This window comes from Microchirus variegatus, assembly GCF_963457635.1.
Source record: "Microchirus variegatus genome assembly, chromosome: 23".
Taxonomy (NCBI): Eukaryota; Metazoa; Chordata; class Actinopteri; order Pleuronectiformes; family Soleidae; genus Microchirus; species Microchirus variegatus.
In genome coordinates this window covers 5,867,185-5,888,652 of record NC_139824.1, presented here as the reverse complement: position 1 = coordinate 5,888,652, position 21,468 = coordinate 5,867,185, and the positions used below count along the sequence as shown (strand labels likewise).

Sequence of the window (21,468 nt, the reverse complement as noted above, 5' to 3'; positions counted from 1 at the left end):
CTATAAAGAAAGTGTTTCAAGTTGAATTATCTAATTGCAGATTACCCGTACATCTTTAATTGCATTTTTAAAAATAAACTCCAGGCTTGCATTTTAACGATACACAGTGATGATAAAGTAGATTTTCTATATTCACAACCCTATGCACTGGAGATACACACCGATTGTAAATAAGTAAACAAAACATGGACAGTTGCATTATGTATAACATTTTTTATAACAGTTTCCTCATCTAAAATGCATCTTTTTATATTACAGTATAATAATCACTAAGTTTGTCATTAACCCAGGAACTACAAATACAATAAAAGAGTTTTCAGTTGTATGGACTAGAATATTGAAACACTAGAATATTGAAAACTGTTCGACAGCAAGTATAAGGGACCGTGACAATTTCACTGTTTTTCCATAAAAGTATCAACACTCCATGTCTGTTTCTCGCCAGTTTCTATATATATTCTTTCCTAAATGATCTTGTGCCAAGTACTGAAATGCACAGGCCAAACATATTCATAAAACAGCCCCATATCATCTAAAATATATTACTCCAGGTGTACGGTAATGGTCCCTCGGGTGCTGGCGACAGGTGCTGTCCCAGCCAGATGGGTCATTCACTGATGTGTGAGCATCCGATGCTTCTGTTTCTGTCTGAAGTGTAGTTTTTAATGGCAACGAGCAACACATCAAAAAGCATATTATTGACCAGTCACTGGTGCCAGAGATGAATGATCAATGACAGATGTTTTGAAAAGCAGCCATTGAAAATATGTCTTGACCACAACCTAATTCGTTAAAATTGCATGGTGATATATTATGTAAGAAACTATGAGGTTTTTCCTCAATTTGATCCAATCCAAATCCAATTGCCCTAAAAAAATATGGGGTTGAAAAAAGGAAAAGCATGAGTCGCAGCTGAATGCATTTTTAACCAGTGTGGAACAGAACTGGGGAAGCAAAGGCTTTTGTGTTTTAGTCTCACTGCTTGAGGACAGTGAGGAGATATACTGTATTTTAGGCAATTGTGTGTTGAGTGTTTGATTGAATACATTTTTATTATATGTATTTAGCTCCTGAGTTAGAGTAAGGCATTGTGAAAATCTATACCTGTGCTGCCAGAAAGGTTCAATACTATTCACTTTTATTATGGTGATGTAATCTCAAAGCACTTAACATAGCAAGGTCAAGACTACACAATATAAAGAGAAACCTAACAGTCCACACAATAAGCACTTGAACAGAGTGCAGAGGGAAAAACTCCCTTTTAAAAGGAAGAAATCATTGGCTCGATAAAAAAAAAGTGGAAGTAGTTTCCTGGAGACTGGAGATTGAAGGCTATTGAATAGTCAACAGGGTTCGAGTCCACTGGCTGCAAGTTTTGGTGAATTTATTCAGGAAGTCGACGTGATAAAATGACTTCTTATTTTTAGTGCTGGGAGATCCATCCATCCATTTTCTACCGCTTTATCCTCCACCGGAGGGTCGCGGGGGGGTTGCTGTGCCTATCTCAGCTGACATAGGGCGATAGGCCAGTGGGTTTGCCAGTGGGCTGGGAGATATGGGAGCACATCTTATCACAATATATGTCACTCGATAGATATAAAAATCCTGAAAACGTGTTCATCTCCAACATTTAGCAAGGACATTTCTAAAATCTCAATATTTAACGGTGTATTTAGTGACAGCACTGCTGAAAGGTGGCCATTCACAACCTGTTCAGCCGTATTTTATTCCGGTCATGCAGGAAGTACTGAGCTTATCTTTTTAATTAAATGATTCTAATGATTCAGTACCAGTGTTGGGGGTAACGAGTTACAAAGTAACAGATTACAGTAACTATATTACTTTTTTGGGTAACAAAGTAAAGTAACGCATTACACTAAAAATATCGGTAACTACACTACTTTACTTGACTATTGTAACGCGCTTTTCTGCGTTACCTATGCAGTGTTTGCCTGTGTGATCCGTTTAAGTGATGTGTGTGCGTGTTGCTTGTGTGTGTGCTTGCCTGGGCACTGTTGGAGATTTGAGTGACGTAGCTGCTGGTGCGAAGGAGGGAAATGGATATGGAGACGCCGGAGAACAGGCTTATTAGCCAGCCGGGCGTCCGGGCGTCCTGGGGACCCTGTCCTGTACTGAAAATAATAAGAAATTATAGGCACCCTACTTTTAGGCAGGACGTCCTAAAAGTAAGTCCTGCCTTTACCTCCCGTTTCCCCCCCGGCAAAAACTGTGGCCAGCATGCGCCTGTCTATACCCACTTAGAGTCTGTCCGAGATCAGTTTGGAACACCAATATCATACCAGTTTCAAATCCAGTAACTAGTAAAGTAATCTCATTACAATTTACAGCAGTAATGAGTAACTAGTAACTAATTACTAGTAATATCCCCCACTACTAGTTTGTGTTTATGACCCCGCCCACCTATGTGGTGGAAACTATATATATATAGGGTATATAGGGTCCTTCCCGGACACTAAGATCTGGCTCATCTATCAGCCTCATTGTGCCTCCTGCCCGTCTGACCACCATGGGGGCCAGAGCCTTCAGCCGATCTGCCCCCCGCCTCTGGAACATTGTTTCATTTGCCATCTTCAAATCCCACCTGAAAACCCACCTTTTTAAACAGGCCTACTCCCTCTGACTCTCTAACTCTCTACCCGTTGCTTTTACCTTTTGTTATTTTTATTTTGTTGTTGTACGGCAACCTTGAATGTCTTGAAAGGTGCCTTAAATATAATGCATTATTATTATTATTATATATATATGTTTATATATATATATATATACAAACATATATATATATAATTTCTTTTTTTTTATACTTTTTTTAATGTTAAAGGTTTTTGGAATCAAACATCATGTTTACAGGTTGAAGTTGATGATGTCTTAATTAGACCAGTAGCGATTGCTCTCAGACAGCAAGTGAAGCTCATCTTCCTCTAAAATGTCCTAAATTCTCAAGTTCTCTGTTGTATTTACATTTCAGCACTAAACGTGCTCGAGCGCAATTAGTCACTAGTTGATTCACAATCAGCGGTTCATCAAGGACGATGGATTGTCTTTCGTGTTTTTCTGTATTCCTGTAGCGTCTAACTGTTCTCTGTGGCAGTGTTTCTCAGTCCTGGTCCTCGGGACTCACGGCCCTGCATGTTTTCAATGATCCCATGCTCCAACACACCTGATTTTAAATGAATGGGTCGTTATCAGGCTTCTGCAGAGCTTGTTGACGAGCTGAATATCTGAGTCAGGTGTGATGGAACATGCAGGGCAGTGGGTTCCGGGGATCAGGGTTGAGAATCGTTGCTCTATGGGATGGCACAGAATAGGTTTTTTTCACTGGTGATTGGACAAATTGTTTCAAACACCAGCGACTGCCACTGGATGAGACTGATGTACAAAATGGCTGGACATAGTTTCATGATAATGTACATGGTGTGAGAGGATTTCAGGAGAAAGAGAGGAAAGGTAAGAGGGCATGCGACACTTAGACAGTTTGTCATTGTAGCAAATCATTTATTTCAGCTGGTGATTAGTTGTTTGTGTCAGAATTTGCCCTAAAAACAACATTTAACCAGTAACCTTTATCTCCTTAATTCCTTATATCAACATAATCTTTAGAAAAGAAAAATCACTCAATTAATAAAAGTCTCCACTTTCATCAATAATGGATAGCTAAAGAGATTGGTGCACGTCATGCATGAAAATGAGAACAAATTCAGTTTTTGGTTAAAAATTAAAGGGGGGAATTTATTCCATCATTACATCAGACTGTCTAATGAGGCTTACCAACGATTGTCTACAACCACCCTGTGTCTTTTTAATGTTTTAGGTCCTTTCAATAATTGAAAGCGAGAAAAATCACATAGTATATTCATAAGGATGGCCCAGTCTCTTACTCTGTTATATTCTCTCAGCCCTAGTTTTCTTACATTCTGCTTTCTGGTTTTCTTAAAAAAAATTCTTGTTTATTTTGTAAACAAAGAAATGCTTCATAATTGTGCAATTGATCAGCTGTTTTTCTGCCTGGTCATTGTAAACGTTTACTTTGTCTCTGTAGAGAACAGTGAATTATTACATGGTTCCATGTTACATACGTGGACATAATTATTTGCCGTATAAATATTTACATTTGAAACCTTTCAATTAACCCCCGATTTACATCCTCAATGCAGTGAAAAAACCAATGCTAATACAAAGTTAAACAGGGTCCATTAAGCTCCCTCACAATTTTGCCTCAATTCATCTTTCCGAAGGTCGAAAGTATCACGGCTGAAACTCTCCCAGCTTTGGCACAGCTTCATAATAACTTAATTATCATGCCCGCGCTCACCTTTTCCTGCTACACTGTCACCCTCTGATTTACAGGAGTTGTTCCTGTACATTTTTGCATGGATAAAAAAAACAAATACCCACAATGTCAAACACATTGACCCACACACTGCAGTTCCCAAACCAATCTGGGAGTGTCCAAGTTCTGGCATTTTTCAAATTTTTGTCATATTTAGTGTCAATCAAATATGAATGACTGAATTTTTGCAGACATTTTCCTCCTTCCTTGATGTACAACCATGCAAAAAATGAAGATGAAAGTGGTCAGAAATTTGTCCCTCACCAATACATGTACACCACATGTGTCAAACTCAAGGCTCGGGGGCCAGATGTGGCCCGCCACGTCATTTTATGTGGCCCTGTGAGTGATGAATTGGTCTTCAAAATCTGTGTTAAAATAGGTCTATGCTGCTTTAAGGCATGCGTTGACCATAAACTACATTTCCCACAATGCATGGCGATTGCGTTACCCGCAAAGTGACGGCATCACCATCGCGGACCGGGTTACATCTATAATGCTTCATATTTGTAACTTTAATAAGTAATACATGCAGAAGGTTATTTAGCAATATGTTACGTAGTTACCTTTATTTTACATTATATTTGGTTCCATTTAGTTCCATTTATTCTCTATGACAGTTACGTCTGGCCCTTTGAGGGTAGCAATTGTGCTGATGTGGCCCACAGTGAAAATGAGTTTGACACCCCTGATGTACACACATCTTTCTGTATTGCTAAAATAATGTGTAATAAGGCTGTTGGCCTGTTAAAAGACTGTCCCGGCAAGTCATTTTTATCAAAGACAAGCAGGAAGAGACTTGGAAGTTACATCAGTGTTAAACAACTACAAATATACTATGTCAAACAAGGCCTATCTGCCACACTCTGCTGTTGAATCAAGATGAAAAATAATGTTTTGCAGTTCCCTCTCTGGGTGGGTGGATAATGATACACGCTGTGCCATCATAAATGCAGAGCGATCTTAAGAAACTATCAACTCTGTTGCTCCAAGGTCAGAAAAATGAGTGAGAATGTGTATCTGAATTACAATTATTTAGAGATGATGCACTGCAATTGCGCTATATTTAAAACCATTATTTTATGTCCTTACTGATAACATTCTCAGTGTCTGTACATTCATTTAAAATTGCACCATGCAAAATATCTTTCTTAAGTGCAAATTATTTGATTTCTGGATTAGATATATAGTTATATAGTTATTATGATTGAATTCATTTGTAAGCCACGTGTCAGACTGTGTTAGAAATAGAGCGAGCAGACATAGGGAGGGTTATTTCCATCATCGTCCCAGGTGTTTCCACACTTCATTAACCACCATAAAGATGTAGACAGGCATTCAATGCCTGCCATTAAGGAACATTAGAAAACATAGATCATTTTAACAAAAATGTTGAATTAAATGACAACTGCGTCTAATCAATATACACATATCTAGTTGGATATAAATAAAACATAACACATGATCTCTAAATTCCATGAGGGAATACTATCTAGACTTCTCATACCCTTTTAAAATACTAGGAGCTGCGAGCTCTCCCATTTAAAATCCATAATCTAATAGAATATGACATGATTGCACCTCGACTGGAAGCCAGTGAAGTGCAAAGAGCTGACACCTGCCAACACGACTCTAAGCTGAGGAAGACTCTGACCAGTTTGTGTTGTAGCTGTAGTGAGTAACTTTTTAAATATGAGCTTATATCTGCTACATTCAAACCACTATCAAATGAGTTCATACGATGTTGATTGGGCTCACGAAATCACACGACTCTGTTTCTCAGTATATCAGTATAGGAATACTATGTTTGCCTTTGTATATCAGAAAGGATGTAAACACTGTTTCACAACTCTCTCCCCTCTTAAACTTGTACACTCTTTCCCGTGTTTCTTTCCTTTCTGTTGGTTTATGCATCACGCTGATCTTTTTAGTTAGTCAGCATCTGCTTTAGCTTAGCTGTTCGTTCAAACTGCCAAGTCGGCAAGTAAAGCAAGGTCATTGCCAAACGTGCATATAAAAAAAGGCTAATTTTAAATCAACAAAAAGCAAAACAACAAGTTTTATTTTAAAGCAATCATTCACAAACATACTTATGGGAAGTCCAGTCAATTTCTGCCAATAAAGCCTCCCAAATGTTACATGATGGGTCAATAGTTGTGTAGGACAACCTGGTCAATAGTCGAAGGAAGTGGTTCCCAAACTTTTCACAGTCCCGTACCCCTTCAGATATTTGACCTCCAGCCATGCACCTCCACCCCCAATTATTTCTCACCAAAAATATCTATTTAAATGTTACCAGCATGTTCAATTAGCAACACCAACACACCAACATCACCATATATATTTTTTAAATAAATCAACTGCAATGTCTGAATTTGGCTGTATGTCTGTATATGACAGTTTCTAAATGTAATCAGGCTGTTTGCAAATCATTTTTGTTTATTTTGTCTCCATGTACTCCCTCTATTACTTTGCGTACCCTTGGGGGTACAACTACCCTAGTTTGGGAATCACTGGTTTAAGATATTTTGTTTGTTGAGTTTATTGAGGATTTAGAGCAGTGTTTCTCAAAGTTAGGGTCTACCATCCATGGCTTGGGGTCCATGAAATGAAATGAGAGGTGAAATATACAGACTTCTGGATGCTTTCAATTGGTAAAGTTAAGCTGAGCTGGAGACCAAATGTGTGGCTGTACAAATGGCATGCTGGAGATGACCAGCTGAAAGAATGGGGTTACTGCACAGATGCAGTCTGTCAAACCAAACTACCAAACTAAAGTTAATTTTGAAGATACTGAGAACTTTGCGGGGAGATACATGCTGGATATGACACATTGCTATATGCCTCTAAAATCTGATGGCTCTCTTGTAGTAAATATTTGCAGCAGCTGTGTGAAGTAGCAGAGATGAAAAAACAGATCAAATTTTACAACATTTATGGGGAGAAATAGGAGTAAACGTATGCTTAATCAATACTAGCATTGTGAGGGCTGTCCTTAGAAAATTGTTGTCGTTAATTTTACATCAGTAGTTTGTAAGACAATTACTTTTGTGAAATAAATTATTGACTATGGTTTTTCCCAACACTGGTGGCCAGAGATTTATTTGTTCTGCCTACATCATTATTTACCCTCAACAGGAATATGGATTCAAGAGTTGTTACTTCTGAAAGCTGACTCACAACAGCTTGTAGAGCAGCATTGATTTCACTGAGATCTCAGTCGTCATTTTCCTGTCATTGTTTTTCATTAGCTTATTTCTGCCTCTTGAGGGCTGAAAACAGGATATACAAGTACCACATACAAGGTTATTGTAAAAAAAAAAGAGTAAATATTTTAGTATAATAGCTTCTATGTCTTTTCTCGATCTCAATAGCTGGCATAATGATGCACGCAAGAACTTTATTTGATATTAAAATAGTTTGATGCAGCTGCTATCATGAAACGAACAAAAACAAAAAGGGGACGGACCCAAGATGCTGCCTTGTGGTACTCCACACGTGTGTATCCAACAACCTCGCTGCCTGACCAAGCTTATAACAGTGTTATGTTACTGTGCGACTTAAGTTGCTTAGAATATAATGATTGCTCTGACTGTGATGTTTCTACATAGAACAAAGCCTGGACAAGTTGTATGGTCTTTGCACTCTGGACGCGATGGGAATATATGACATGAAAGTGGATGCGAATTACGACGCACCCTCCCATGAACATCAAGCGCGATGCAGCGACCGCTGCCGAAAACAGTGACAACAAAATCGCTGTCATCGGTCCTTTGTCCGATGAAAACAACACTCGTTCTGATCGGTTTGCAGTGAATTTCTTGGAAATGGAATCTCGGAAAAATCGACCATGAGCCGCTGCTCGATTGGACACATGTTCAAAAAATATTTCAAACAAAAAGAACATGTGAACAGATCTTTAGACTTGTACATCACCTGTACATACCTAATTTCCTTATGGACACCTCCTTAGTGAGTTGTTCCGGGCACGTCCCATCTAGAGGAGGCCCCCGGGGAAGACCTAGGACATGCTGGAGAAGCTCTGTCTCTCGGTTGGAGTGAGAAAGCCTCAAGATTCTCCTGGAAGAGTTGGACAAAGTGGCTGGGGAGAAGGAAGTCTGGGCTTCTCTGCTCAATCTGCTACCCTCTGGACCCAACCTTGGATAAGTGGTAGAAAATGGATGGATGGATCATATCTAACTTCTTGATTGTCTGTCCATCTGGCTGTGTGTGCTTTCAATTGTCATATGACTACTCAGGAGAGCCTTGAGACAATCCAACAAACTATAAACACAAATTGAAATTCTAATTTGTTAAGTGACAAGCCGCCCTTGCGCTGTCACGGTACGTCACGCTTCATCTGACATGCAAATTTGTTTAAGCTCTCCCCCGATTGTCTGGGGTTCAAATTTTGTCTTTTTACCTTCTACAGAGGATCCCTGATATGAGAGCAGCAGGAACAACCATACCCAAGATGTTACCTTAAGAAGTTATTCTTGTTGAAATGCTAATTAACTTACTGAAACCTCTGTCAGTCTGAAATATGAAAAGACACAGAGGGCAGGCAATTTTTTTCGACACCTTTTTGAAACAGTCTAGTACATCCTTGAAGACGTCACACCACCATCTGCAGCGTGCTTTCATTTTTTTTTTTTTTCACGCAGCTGAGAAACAATTTTGCACAGACTGCCTGGTGATGTGACAAGCTTATAGCTAAATTATCACAGTGCTGTTGTAGCCAAATAAAACTAAGTAACAATAAAGGTGGGTGGCTTACTCTTCTTTTAACTCCTGTGTGCACTATAAATCTTTACCAACAATAACAATGAACTACTCTGCTGAAAAGAACCATGGATTCCACACCTCCTGTAGGGAAACCATACCTTTCTTTTATTAATTTATTTTGTTAGATTTTCTACCTTAATATTTTTCTTTTTAATAGTGTTTCAAATAATAATTTTATACACTTAAGGAATACACTTTTTATATTTCTCTTGGATTCATACACAGTATACTATGTGCTTTGCAGATGATACATTTGCATGATGATCAAAGACTCAATGCTCTGGCTGCTACTTATTGTTTGGCAACTATAAACAGACAGCACACAATACATTCTGCTTGATGTGAGTGTTATATATCAAGTTTATAAGTGCATTAGGACTGTTGTCTCAAACACAGCAGTGGCAATTGCACGAAGACAGCAAGGGAAGCTCGGCTTCCTCTAAAATGTTGTCAGATTATGTACTGTGTTGTATTTGTTGTGTCACTAGTACATTCAGAGTCAGCTGTTTATCACAGATGATGAATCGTCTTATGTTGTTTTTGTATTACCGTAGCAGCCTCCGCATTAAAACTACTTTAAACTCGGCTTCAGCTGTTCTCTATGGCAGCCATTCTCAACCTTGGGGTCGCAAGATGATTTCTAGGGGTCGCCAAATCATTTTGGAAAAATATAATATATATTTTTTTTTAATTAATTAATTATTTTTTTTTAATCAAAATTAATGTAGCGTCCGATCAGACGTTAGAATGACGACGAGCGGTTGGGCCGAAAAAGTACACTGGATACACCAGCTTTTCACTACCTGACCGCCGTCTGGAGACACAGCCGTGCCAGCGGAGAGTTTTTCCTTTTTTTGCCCCTTTTTATTATAGCGCTGCTTTGTTGGTCAATTTCGGACAGTACAGCCATGTTTTTGAGCTTAAAATGAAGTAGTACAGTGTAGAATAGTTTCCACCCCCGTGGACCTCGACAGTCAACTCTCAAAATGCCATGTAATTCCCATCCCTAGTTATCGTTTCATTTCATTAAAAAGAAAAATAAAGTTTGCGTTATTTCTTTACATTTTAACCGGCTCAATTACCAGCAATACGATGGGATGTAGCGACAATTGTCAGTCTATTACTCGCGTGAAAAGTTACCCTCTTGATGCTGCTGTATGCTTTAAAAAAAATCCAAAAGTGTTTCTAAATAAAAACTAATAGCTGAAGTGTGATCGTAAGTGCTTGTCTGATATTTAAATGCGACTTAGCCAACGGTGTATTCATCGGGTGTTGTTTCAGCACCAAGGGCAGGGCTTTATCCATCATACCCATCATGCGTTCACACCGGTGTTTGTATGTGTGTGTGTGTGTGGGGGGTCGCGGACAGCCGTGCATGTTAAATTGGGGGTCGCGACTCAAAAAGGTTGAGAATCACTGCTCTATGGGACGACACAGACAAGGTTGTTTTCACTGCGGGGAGGTCGATGGTGATTGGACAAAAGCGACAAAAACGTCACTTCCAGGGAAGCTGGGCTTCCATGAACTGATCTTCCCCTGTTTTCAAAGACCAGCAACCACCACTGTCCTGCTTATATGGCTGGCTTATAAGCAGGACTAACCATCATCGGTTTAATAATAACCACATAAGCCCATAGACCATATAGACCATTTTCATTTGTAAATATATACTGTTAATAAAAACACTATTATAGGATTTCTGTGTTACATAATTATCGCGTGAAATGAGCTTCCCCTGTTTCAAAGACCAGGAAAACGGCACTGACACACAGCTTATGTGTGATCAGTGACGTTCTCATCTTTGTGCTAATACATTTAACACTTGAAGGAGGAATAAACACTATAATAAAATGTTGGGGACTACTGCATTTTCTGGTTTTACAGGAAAGATTCAACATGGCATAGTAAAGGGAAGTTGTAGAGGGGAGGGCAAAAAAAAGAAGAATAGTGCATCATTCTGATGATATTAAAAGAGCTTGAAGCACAACACTGTATTATTTAGAAGTGATTATGACAGTTTCAAAGAAAAGTTACAATAAACAAAATGAGATGGAGAGTTGTTTTAATCTGAATTTCAAATTAATGCATTATGGAGATTGTACTCCTGACATTATGGGTGTTTTCAAGTGATAGAATAACATTTTGTTTTGTTTATTTGGGGCCTTAGTAAATGGTTTGCAAAGTTACATTTCCATTTAACTGGGATTTTTATTTCACCGTCACTACATTTAGATTTCTCATTCAGGGCTCTTGTTTTTATTTATTACCCAATCAAATCCTCATCTCTCTGTTGAGCAGCATGTTTTGAGATCTCGTTTATATTCAGAGCGCACCTAAAATACAGTCGCGGTTACTGATAATTACCCACTGCTTAGTAAATGAGAAGCTAATTTCATGCAGATTGCAAGTGCAAATATGCATAAATATGGCCCTGGCATTCAGTTAGGAATTGGATAATAATGTATGACACATCAACATACCAAAGAAGTAAAAAATAGCATTTGATGATGTGGAACAATGTTTTTATAACACAGAGGGAGAAACTGTTGAAAAGTGAGTGCTAAGACATTATTTTTGGGTGGAAGCTGATCTTCTATGCTACACTTGTGACTGTTTCACTGTACAAAGGCAGTGATGATATTACATACAACATCATTCAATCCTGACACAGTACAGCACTCTTATCTCATATAATACAATAGGTACAATTTAAATGTTAATGTGTAGTTTGACTTTTTCTTGCCCTGAAGCAAATGTGAATGTCTCAATATTAAGGAGTGACTTCTCTCCTGAGCACAACACATTTCTCATACTGTTTTATGCAAACCACTCATTTGTTTCACTATTTTTTGAATGGTTAAACCAGCATTCAGAGATAATTTGAAAAATAATTGGATAATTTATTACTCACCTCCTCCACTGCACCGAACACCTGCCATTTTATGAAGTTAATATCAGCAGGAAAATTACACATTGTTAGAGCAGAATAAATTAAAGGTTTTGTATAATACATGTTACAGTTGTAATCTTGTAGGTGAAACTTCTCCTATTTTTATTCACCACTTAACAAATAAACGTATGTATGGAGAGAAAGAAACATGTTTCCAGTTCCAGTAGATGTTTTTGTTTTTAGAGTTGCACGATACCCACGGTACCCATGGCACAACACGGTGCCAAATCATAATGGTTCCTACAATACTAGAAATTCTACACGACGGTAATACCGTGGATGCCAAAAAAGTTTTTGGCTTCCGGGTTTATTTCCGGATTATGGGTAGGGTTGCCACCTTTTAGAAATGAAAATAAGGGACGCCCTACCATGGCTCCTCGGGGCCAGGACCACCACGAAGGCGACTAATCTAGGACATCTAGGTGCGTGTGTTGTAAGGGTGTCAGGGGTTTTTCTAGGAAAATTTCACTATGGGGAGTACATGGCTAGGGAGCGGAGGCGGGTTGCGAAGCAGAGCATTTGAAAATATTAGGTAAAAATGGGGCATTCTGAGGCTTTTTGAAGGAACATTATGGTGACTCATTAAGTAAGGGCGAGTAACTCAAACTGGGCACGTTACCACAGAAGCAGAACGTTACAGAACTCTATATTACAGAAAATATGTACTTTGGGAAGCAGCTGGTGGAACACATGAACAAGAAATGTCTGGCAAGAGCTATATAACTAGGGATGCACCGAAAATCAGGAAACAGTTGGCAGAAACCGAAAAACTGAAATAAGTTATTATGCCAATTCTGTACCATTGTTTTTTTTAAATCTAAAGGCAGGGACTGTGTGTACTTACCTCACTAAAGTCAAGGCATTGCAATTATAGTATATTATATGTGTGTATATGTGTGAGTGTGCCACCTCACCGCACCTGCACTGTGGCTTCTCTCTCTCCTGCGTTGTGCGCCGCTGCTGCACGCTGCGCTTCTCCTCCAAGCTGGCTCTCCGTATCCAGCACAGACTGGATCATTTTTCTACACGCAGTTTTATCTTTACATCCAATAATAATCTTTATGACGAGGATCGAGTACAGTCGCAGGGGATCCGAGCAGATATTAGTAAAATGTGTTAACAACTCTTAACAGCGCACTTTTTATCACAGTGAAGCAGCTCCAGGGCCTTTGTAATGACAGCTACCATTTTATCTAATTTTTCACAAATCAGAATCAACTTTAACCATGAAATTGAAAACGATTGATTTGCTGCTTGAATGGAAATTAGTGCAATTTAGGAAACACATTTGAATGAGAACAAACAAAAGCTTTTTTTATTCTTTTCTTTTTTTTTTACAGTTGTTTTATTGTAAAGTGGCTGTTGAGTAAACTCTAACCTTGTGTAATTATGTTTTTAAAGAGTGAAGTCTCATTTTGTGTTGACATTCTTCCAGCCAATTATCCCTGCTGAATAGTATTACACTATTAGGTTCTGGAATTTTGCAGTACCGTGGAAATGATTAGCTCTAGTGTTAACACAGAGGGAACAATGGCACGTCATTTAGGTGTTAATCATAGGAGTCAGCAGATGAACTTTAGGACAAGGGGAAATGGAGGCATATCATAATATAAATAATAATATTAGTTCACCAACATAAGCAGTAGGTGGTACAAATGACCATGCCACCACAGATGGATCATGATATAAGGTTGCTTTTCGTTGGTTTTCCTCATCAGTCCACACATACCTCCTCTGACCAACTGTATCCTCGGTTTCCACCGTTATTCTGCAAAATGAAGGGACATTCCAGTCCCGTAGTTTCTAAATGTTAAATGGCTTGTATTTATATAGCGCTTTCCTACTTTTGATGACCACTAAAAGCTGCTTGATACTACAGTTTTGCCATTCACCCATTCACACCTATTCACTCACACTTTCATACAGTGCATCTATATGCAGCACATTTTCAATCACACACACTTCTTACATTCCCTAGCAGAGCCAGGAATCAAACCCACACATATCGCACATATATGAGTTATGGAGGTCTACTTACATACATTAACTTGTTTTTATGGTCAAAAACCTTCTAGTTGCTGCAAACAAGCCGATAGAAATCTCTCCTCATTGAAGCTCTTGCCAGCCGCGCTATCTGAGACTGTAATCTCACCCAGAAGACTGACTGTGTTGTGATTGGCCAGGTAAAGGTACCTAGCTTGGCCACGACTCCCTGCCGCAGTCACTTTTGCGCCTTTGACCCGGAGTCAGACCCAGAGTCAGAAGACACTGTTGCTCGTGAAACACCTCCACAACGGACGTTATTCTTCTTCTGCGGTTCAATGTACGTAACCGGATGTGCCCGGACTACAGCCCGGAGCAGGACGATCGGGTGTTCAGGAGAACCACTGCTTACGTAACTATTACGGGATTTTCAGTGATCTCGTTGAGCCCCGAGATTACAATAAAACACACAACGTTCTCAGCAATGGCTGAACTGTTTGTTTCGAACCGTCAGGGCTTCATAAACAAGGTAATGACGCAGATACACACCAAAAAAACAGTGATAATAGGAACTTCCGGTCTAGTTCCGCTTTAAGTGTAAAAAGTCAAATAATAATATCATGATAATTAAAAATAAAATTGATGGAACCCTCTTTAGAGGGCAGTGCTGAGTACTAAGTTGCAGGCGTGAACAAACATAGCGAGCGGCCGAGAGAGAGATCGATGACCAGCAGCATTTTCAATATTTCCGTATGTCCGCTGTGACTTTGGACAACTTGCTTCCTCCTGATAGCCCTTCGAATAAAACCACAGCACCCGGCAGTCACTCTCTGACAGTCACTTTCTGATGTTTTATCATTTTCCTGACTGATTGGACTATTGACTCTATACTGCCCCCCCATGAATTCCGTTGGTATTGCTCCGTTTCATCCACCATTGTAAACTCACCTGGTTGGCGAAAATAACACAAAGTATGGATGAAAGGTTCCATCTTTCGCCGTCTTTTTCGTGGAGTATTACGGGCCTTTACACGTGTTAGCATTGATACTAACTCCACTGAACGTTTGCGTATTCCTGTCCCATTGGTTGGAAGATGACGTTAATTCCTCAGGACAGTAGTGTTGCGGTTTATAATTTAGCGGCGTATGCTAAGTGCTGCTGGAGCTGTAGGCTAGTCTGTGGGTGTCAGAGCAGGGCGAGCAAGCTGGAAAAGTAGTGGTTTGACTAACTGACCTGATTATACCGGGTGTGAAATGACATGGATCAGATACACACACACACACAATAACCCAGCTGGAAAGACAGATTGGCTGGATTAGAGCAAAAGAGAGTTTAAATATGAAATACATTCAGAGAAAATGAACAGATACGATTAGCAGGCATGGATGCGATGTTAGCTAACAAGGTGGATGAAGAAATTAAGAGACAGCAGGATAATTTCGCGGACGTAATGTTTCCTCCTGGGGTGTTTTTCAGCTCTACTGGACTGTGGTGGTGTAAAAAATTGGCTGAGATGCAATGTAGCATTCGCATCATAGTTTCCTTAGCAATCATTCAGCCCAGGGCATTTCACACTGCATTTCCTCCATTCATTTGCTCCTCTCAGATCTGCTCATATTACAGGAATAGGTAATACAGGGTTGAAACCGGGAGCAAGACACCTCTGTGTAAGAACTGTAACTTGGTTAAGATGTTGCTTAGAGTTGAAAGAATGTATTTTTTTATCTCAGTGAACGTTATTGATTGATGCTGACACTCTTGTGCCTTTAGCGATGTGGAATGTTTGCCTTCAAACCCCCATGAATGGGGTAAAATCAGATTGCATTTATTTCAGGGTTATTTTATCCATTAACATTTGGCACTTTACTGAGAACACTGCCTACAGGCATAGATTATGTTCAAATAAATAGAGGCAGTGAAAGAAAGAGTTAGAGCATCCTATGAAGCTCGAGTAGCATTTTATGCAAAAATGAAGTTAGGTTTTTCGTTTTCCTAATGCACTTTGGAAAATAATTAAAAGATTTTGACTGTGAACTCTGACACTAACATCTTGTCTTTGATTTTGCACCTCACTTATCTGAGTCGCTAAATTCACATAGATAAATAAAAACCAATCAAGTTGGGTTGTTTTACAGTGTTTCACAAGATATCGCAATGATGAAAATAACAGAATAGTATACATACACAAATATAGAATACCGTCTAATTAGATTTGATTCAACATTTTTGTCACTGTTTTGTCAACTACTTTAATAATTGATGAGTAGGTTTTAGTGTTTTTTTTTTTTTTTAAATACTTAAAACTAGTTTGCATATTTCTTCAGCTTCATAAATGTGAATATGTTCTGGTTCCATTGGTCCAATTGACAATTAAATCATAAAAAATGAAAAATGTTGATTTCCAGGTTTGGGAAACACAGATCAATATTTTTCAATATTTTCTGACATTTTATGGATTACACGAGTGCACAATTCGAGAAAATAATCGTTAGTTGCAGCTCTATGCTCTTATCTAAAGCAGTTACAGGTTGATAGTAGACAGAAAATACCAAGATAAAGATGAAAAGACAAATCTTCATTTTTGGTCTTTGTGTGTGTTTTGCAGGGTATGATGGGTGTAGTGGGCTGGATGTTACTCCTACTCTCACAAATTGCAGTGCCTGTAGCATCTCAGAAGCCTCCAGGGCTCAATGTGGGTGTGATCATGGGCCAGACGCGCCTTGTTTCTGATCAAGAGGTCCGGCCACCTCGGCGCCCCGATGATGCCCTTGATATCTCTGTGGTGTCGCTGAGGATCAACCAGACAGACCCAAAGTCTGTGATTACACAGGTGAGACAAATTCACATACTCTCTAACAAAGGCACACACACACAGACCCTTTGTTTGACATGAGATTTCTCCCTGTCTCACCTAGGTGTGCGAGCTTCTGTCACGTACTCGTCTCCATGGCATTGTGTTTGCTGATGGCACCGATCAGGAGGCCATTGCCCAGATCCTTGACTTCCTGTCTGTTCAGACACAGCTTCCAATTCTGGGAGTCCACGGAGGCTCTTCTATGATAATGGCTGACAAGGTGAGTTACCTTTTTCAAAATACATGCACACAAACAAAGCCTGTTCCTGCTGCTTTGCATTGACATGACCTTATTACCAATCTTGTCACACACATACGTTATTGACAAACTTGGTATTTTCAAATTTACTTGCATCAGCCAGATACAGTAAGTCACTTGACTGCAGCATCAAATATGTCAATCCCTTAAAACCTCGGAAAATATATGTATTTTTTAAAAGTGGCCAATTTACAGATAGAGGAAGTGAAAAGGCCAAATTATTGCCTTTGAGGTATACTATCTTTGCATCTGCTGAGCTATTTAAGGTTTATTGCAGTTGTTATGGAATGGATATATTAAGGTTCACTTACTTCCTGTATAAACTGTTAGAGGATGTTGTAGTCAGCATGTTGTAGATCAGAAAATGACACAGTGTTGTGTGAAAAACTTGTCTGTGGTATCTGGACTGCTCTTCCAGTTTGATGTATACGTTTAAAGTTGGAACACTGCCAACGCTGTAAGTTGGGAGGCAGAATTTAAATCAGCCCTTGGCTCACTGGTTGTTATCAACCTCAGCAATTCAAGGTGTAATAAGCCTTATAGTAGTATACATTACTGTGGTTGTCACGAGGGTCAGAAAAAGACATTATATACTGTGTCCAATGATTAAGCATTGTGTTTGTCTTGTCGAAAACAGGACTATGCAAAGCAAGTGAATACAGTGGTGTATGTGGTTGTATCGTGTGTGGTGCTCAGGAAGAAAAGTAGAAAATAGATATCCTTTAAGATTGTCTTTTTTATTTTGGTGTGATGCTCAGTATACAGTTAGGGGTGCATATCTGTTTCGTAGCAGAATTCTCTCTGTGGTACTAACCTCGTAGACCTGGCTGACTGACAGACAAACTGTAGAAGCTTTGATAAAAACACAAAAGCTTCTTTAGCTTCTAAATCTCTCAGGGCACAGCAGCCAAAAACACAGGAACCAATAATGGCTGCAAATAATACAGCAGCCTTTTGAAGTACTACTTGAAGGGGGGGGTGCAGTGTTCATGTGTTCATCTGTGTGTGTGTGTGTGTGTGTGTGTGTGTGTGTGTGTGTGTGTGTGTGTGTGTGTGTGTGTGTGTGTGTGTGTGTGTGTGTGTGTGAGAGAGAGGTAAGTGAAAGATGAAAGGTGGGAGGAATAGTGAGAATTGGCTGAAGGTTATGAGAGTTAGGCTGCAATGTGGTTATGATCCCTGTAATAGAGCTTCATAGTAGGTAAAATAAATAAATGGCATTTCAAGTCTTAAATACTTTGGTTGACTTGTCAACTGTTCCATATCAACTATTAATATAATTATTGTTTGGTTGTCAAAATCGTCTTTCCTAGAAGGGGTGTGGGCTTTTTATTGTCCACCACCTTCCTGCATGGTTGAAATTAAGGGCATGAGCAGCACACTCGCCGACAGGAGCTCAATGACTCAGCAAATCATTTATTAGCATAGTTAGACTGCACCTGCCTGGTGTGAGACAATATTGATGATTTTCCTCCATGTGCATCCTGGGTATAGATTTGAATAATTGTCCAATCAATAATAATTTCCCATTAGTGATTCGATCATGATTAACACCACAACTATGGAACGCATCCGTCGTTAGTTTATTCTTTCAGATGAAATGGTTAATTGTGAAGTCTATAAAATGTCAGATAAAAACACAACCTGTCCATCATTCACACAGAAGACAATAGTCCATTTTCCACCAACATTTCCAGGAACTTTTATTATCAGGAACTTATTAACCCAGGGAAAAGAATGTGTGGTTTGCATTTCTACCGCATCACAGTGTTCTGGAAATGTTCAGTTTTAAGGTGGGTTGCAGCCACATTTTTGTCAAAAATAATTGTCAAAAATCCTGGGTAAATGTGAAAAGTTTGTTGAGTGCCTGGACTCTTCAGTGAGAACATAGGCAGAGGCAGAGAGTGTATAACATGTTTATTCTCAAGATGTTATAGATTTAACTGGTAGATAGACCAGGTAAGGTACTGAAGTTTGGTATTGGGATGATAGAGACTCTGGCTTTGACTGCTTTCCAGATAAGTGAGCAAGGCAGGCAGGTGTGAAGTCGGACTTAGCTACAGATAAAAACAGATCTGGACGTGGCTGGATACTGCAGGCAGCTGAGTGATGGACCTGACACACAAGTAGACAGCTTATCATCGAGGCAGAAGCAGACCAGTATCTTAAAAAATGCAGACAAAGAGAAGCCACTGAAGTAAGTGAACAATCAGGTAGTGGAGTCCAGAGAGATGAGCCAAGGATTACATGCTGCAGCTGGATTGGAAAGTTTATTGGGAGATTAGCCTCATGGGGAAAGGTGAGTGGAGAAACCATGCCTAGCAGGACACACACGCATACACGCACTGTTTTCTTTTCAAAACAGTTAGTGCATTTAACTGTTAAAGTGGACCTAGACCGGAAGTTCCAATAAACCTTGTTTTTTAGTGTGTATCTGCGTCATTACCTTGTTTTACGAAGCCCTGAAGGTTCTAAACAAACCGTTCAGCCACTGCTGAGAACGCTGTGTTTAATTGTAATCTCGGGCTCAGCGAGATCTCTGAAAAAACCCGGTTCGGTTACGTAAACAGTATTTCTCCTGAATAGCAGATCCTCCTGCTCCGGGCACTAGTCCGGGCACATCCGGTTGCGTACATTGAACCGCAGAAGAAGAATAACGTCTGTTGTGGAGGTGTTTCATGAGCGACAGTGTCTTCTGACTCTGGGTCTGACTCCGGGTCAAAGTCATAAAAGGGACTGCGGTTGGGAGTCGTGAAGAAGCTATTTTTAAACATAGAACAATGTTTTGATAATGAGTAGCAGTGCATCCACCGTTCCAGAGGGGGGAGCTGCGCTTCTGAGAGCTGGTGTGCTGATTATGTCACTTTCGGGTATTGGCCAATCACAAGACAGTTGGGAAGGCTCTACGCTGGCTGGCCAATCACAACACACTCTGTCTTCTGGGATTGAGATTTCAGTCTGAAATATCGCGGCTGACGAGAGAAAGAGAAAAGACAGATTTCTATCGACTCGTTTACAGCAACTAGGAGGTTTTTGACCATAAAAACTAGTTCATGTATGTAAGTAGACCTCCATAACTAACATATTTGTGCAACAGGACCACTCTATGTGAGCTTTAAAAGAGGTTAAAAGTCAGATTTGAGTTGGACTAAAACAATAATTTGGTTTTCTTGATGTCAGGTAAACACATTAGTCCGTCTACAATCGAGTTACTGTTCATCAGACTAACATACCTGGATATTGTGATTCATAGTCTGATTACTCCTGCAAGTATACACTTAGTCGGACTGGAGTTGGACTTGGCATTCTGCACATGCACCAACATTTCCTCCCCGGTCTTTGACCCGGAAGTAGAAAGACACGGTCTTAACAATGATCGGTGAACAGGAAGCTGGTTGTGTCCTCTACAGTTGTGTCCTCATTTTTCTGAAAATACAACTAACAAGAAATAACAACACCATTGTTATTTCTTAAACTGATGATGAGGTCAAACTGAAAACTACTGTTCAGAGTGCTTTTCCTTCACAATGGTGGAGTACAGACGCAGGCGAAATGGCAGTGTTTTAAAATGAAAATGTAGTCGCGTGTGTGTAGCAGTGCACACAGAAACAGAGCCAAGGAGAACAAAACATGCAACAGGAAAACAAATGTGTTTCACTGTGTTACCATATCATCATTATTTGATCAGATAAAAACTACTATCATTTCACACATGAAGGACTGACATCTTCAAAATGCGTCTTTTCTCCAAATAACAGTCCACATTTTTATTTATGTAAAAAAAAAAGACACACTTCAGAAAGTGCAAACAATATTTTTGGTGTATTCATCGCTAAACAAAGAACTAACAATGATAATTGTAGCCCATTAATCTCCTGTTGATAAATCAATGAATCCTTTCGGCACCAATCACGATGGTGCACTGACAGCAGGAGCCGATTACAAAGGTGATGAGGACGCTGTGTGAGCTGACGCTCATTACAAAGACCCCGCTCTGCTCTGCTGTGCCACTGTTATCAGTCATATTATCATCTCTCTGTGATATCTCTCTATCATATACATGTAATCTTCAATGGTAGTTAGAATAAAACAAGACCAAAGCCAGCAAACATATTTTGCTGTTTAAAAAAAATATATAAAAATCTGGCTCTGTGCACTTGCTGTCTCTGTGACTGTTGCTTTTACCTGCTGTCACTGGTGTAGTGTTAATCTGCAGGATCGAATGAAACCCCAGTGGACTGGTAACAATTCAGGCTGATTACTGTGGGCTAACAAACAACACTGTGCTTTTC

At 39.5% G+C, this 21,468-nt stretch overlaps 1 protein-coding gene across 1 annotated transcript in view; it reads left to right on the top strand.

Annotated features, from left to right (window-relative positions):
- grin2ab (glutamate receptor, ionotropic, N-methyl D-aspartate 2A, b) overlaps nucleotides 1-21,468 on the top strand; it is a gene marked incomplete at both ends in the record, with an annotated part of 126,648 nt that overhangs the window by 12,076 nt on the left and 93,104 nt on the right. Inside the window, 2 exons of the mRNA XM_083909503.1 lie at nucleotides 16,672-16,896; nucleotides 16,982-17,140. Coding sequence (XP_083765629.1) covers nucleotides 16,672-16,896; nucleotides 16,982-17,140 — 384 coding nt within the window. The remainder of the gene's footprint in view (nucleotides 1-16,671; nucleotides 16,897-16,981; nucleotides 17,141-21,468) is intronic.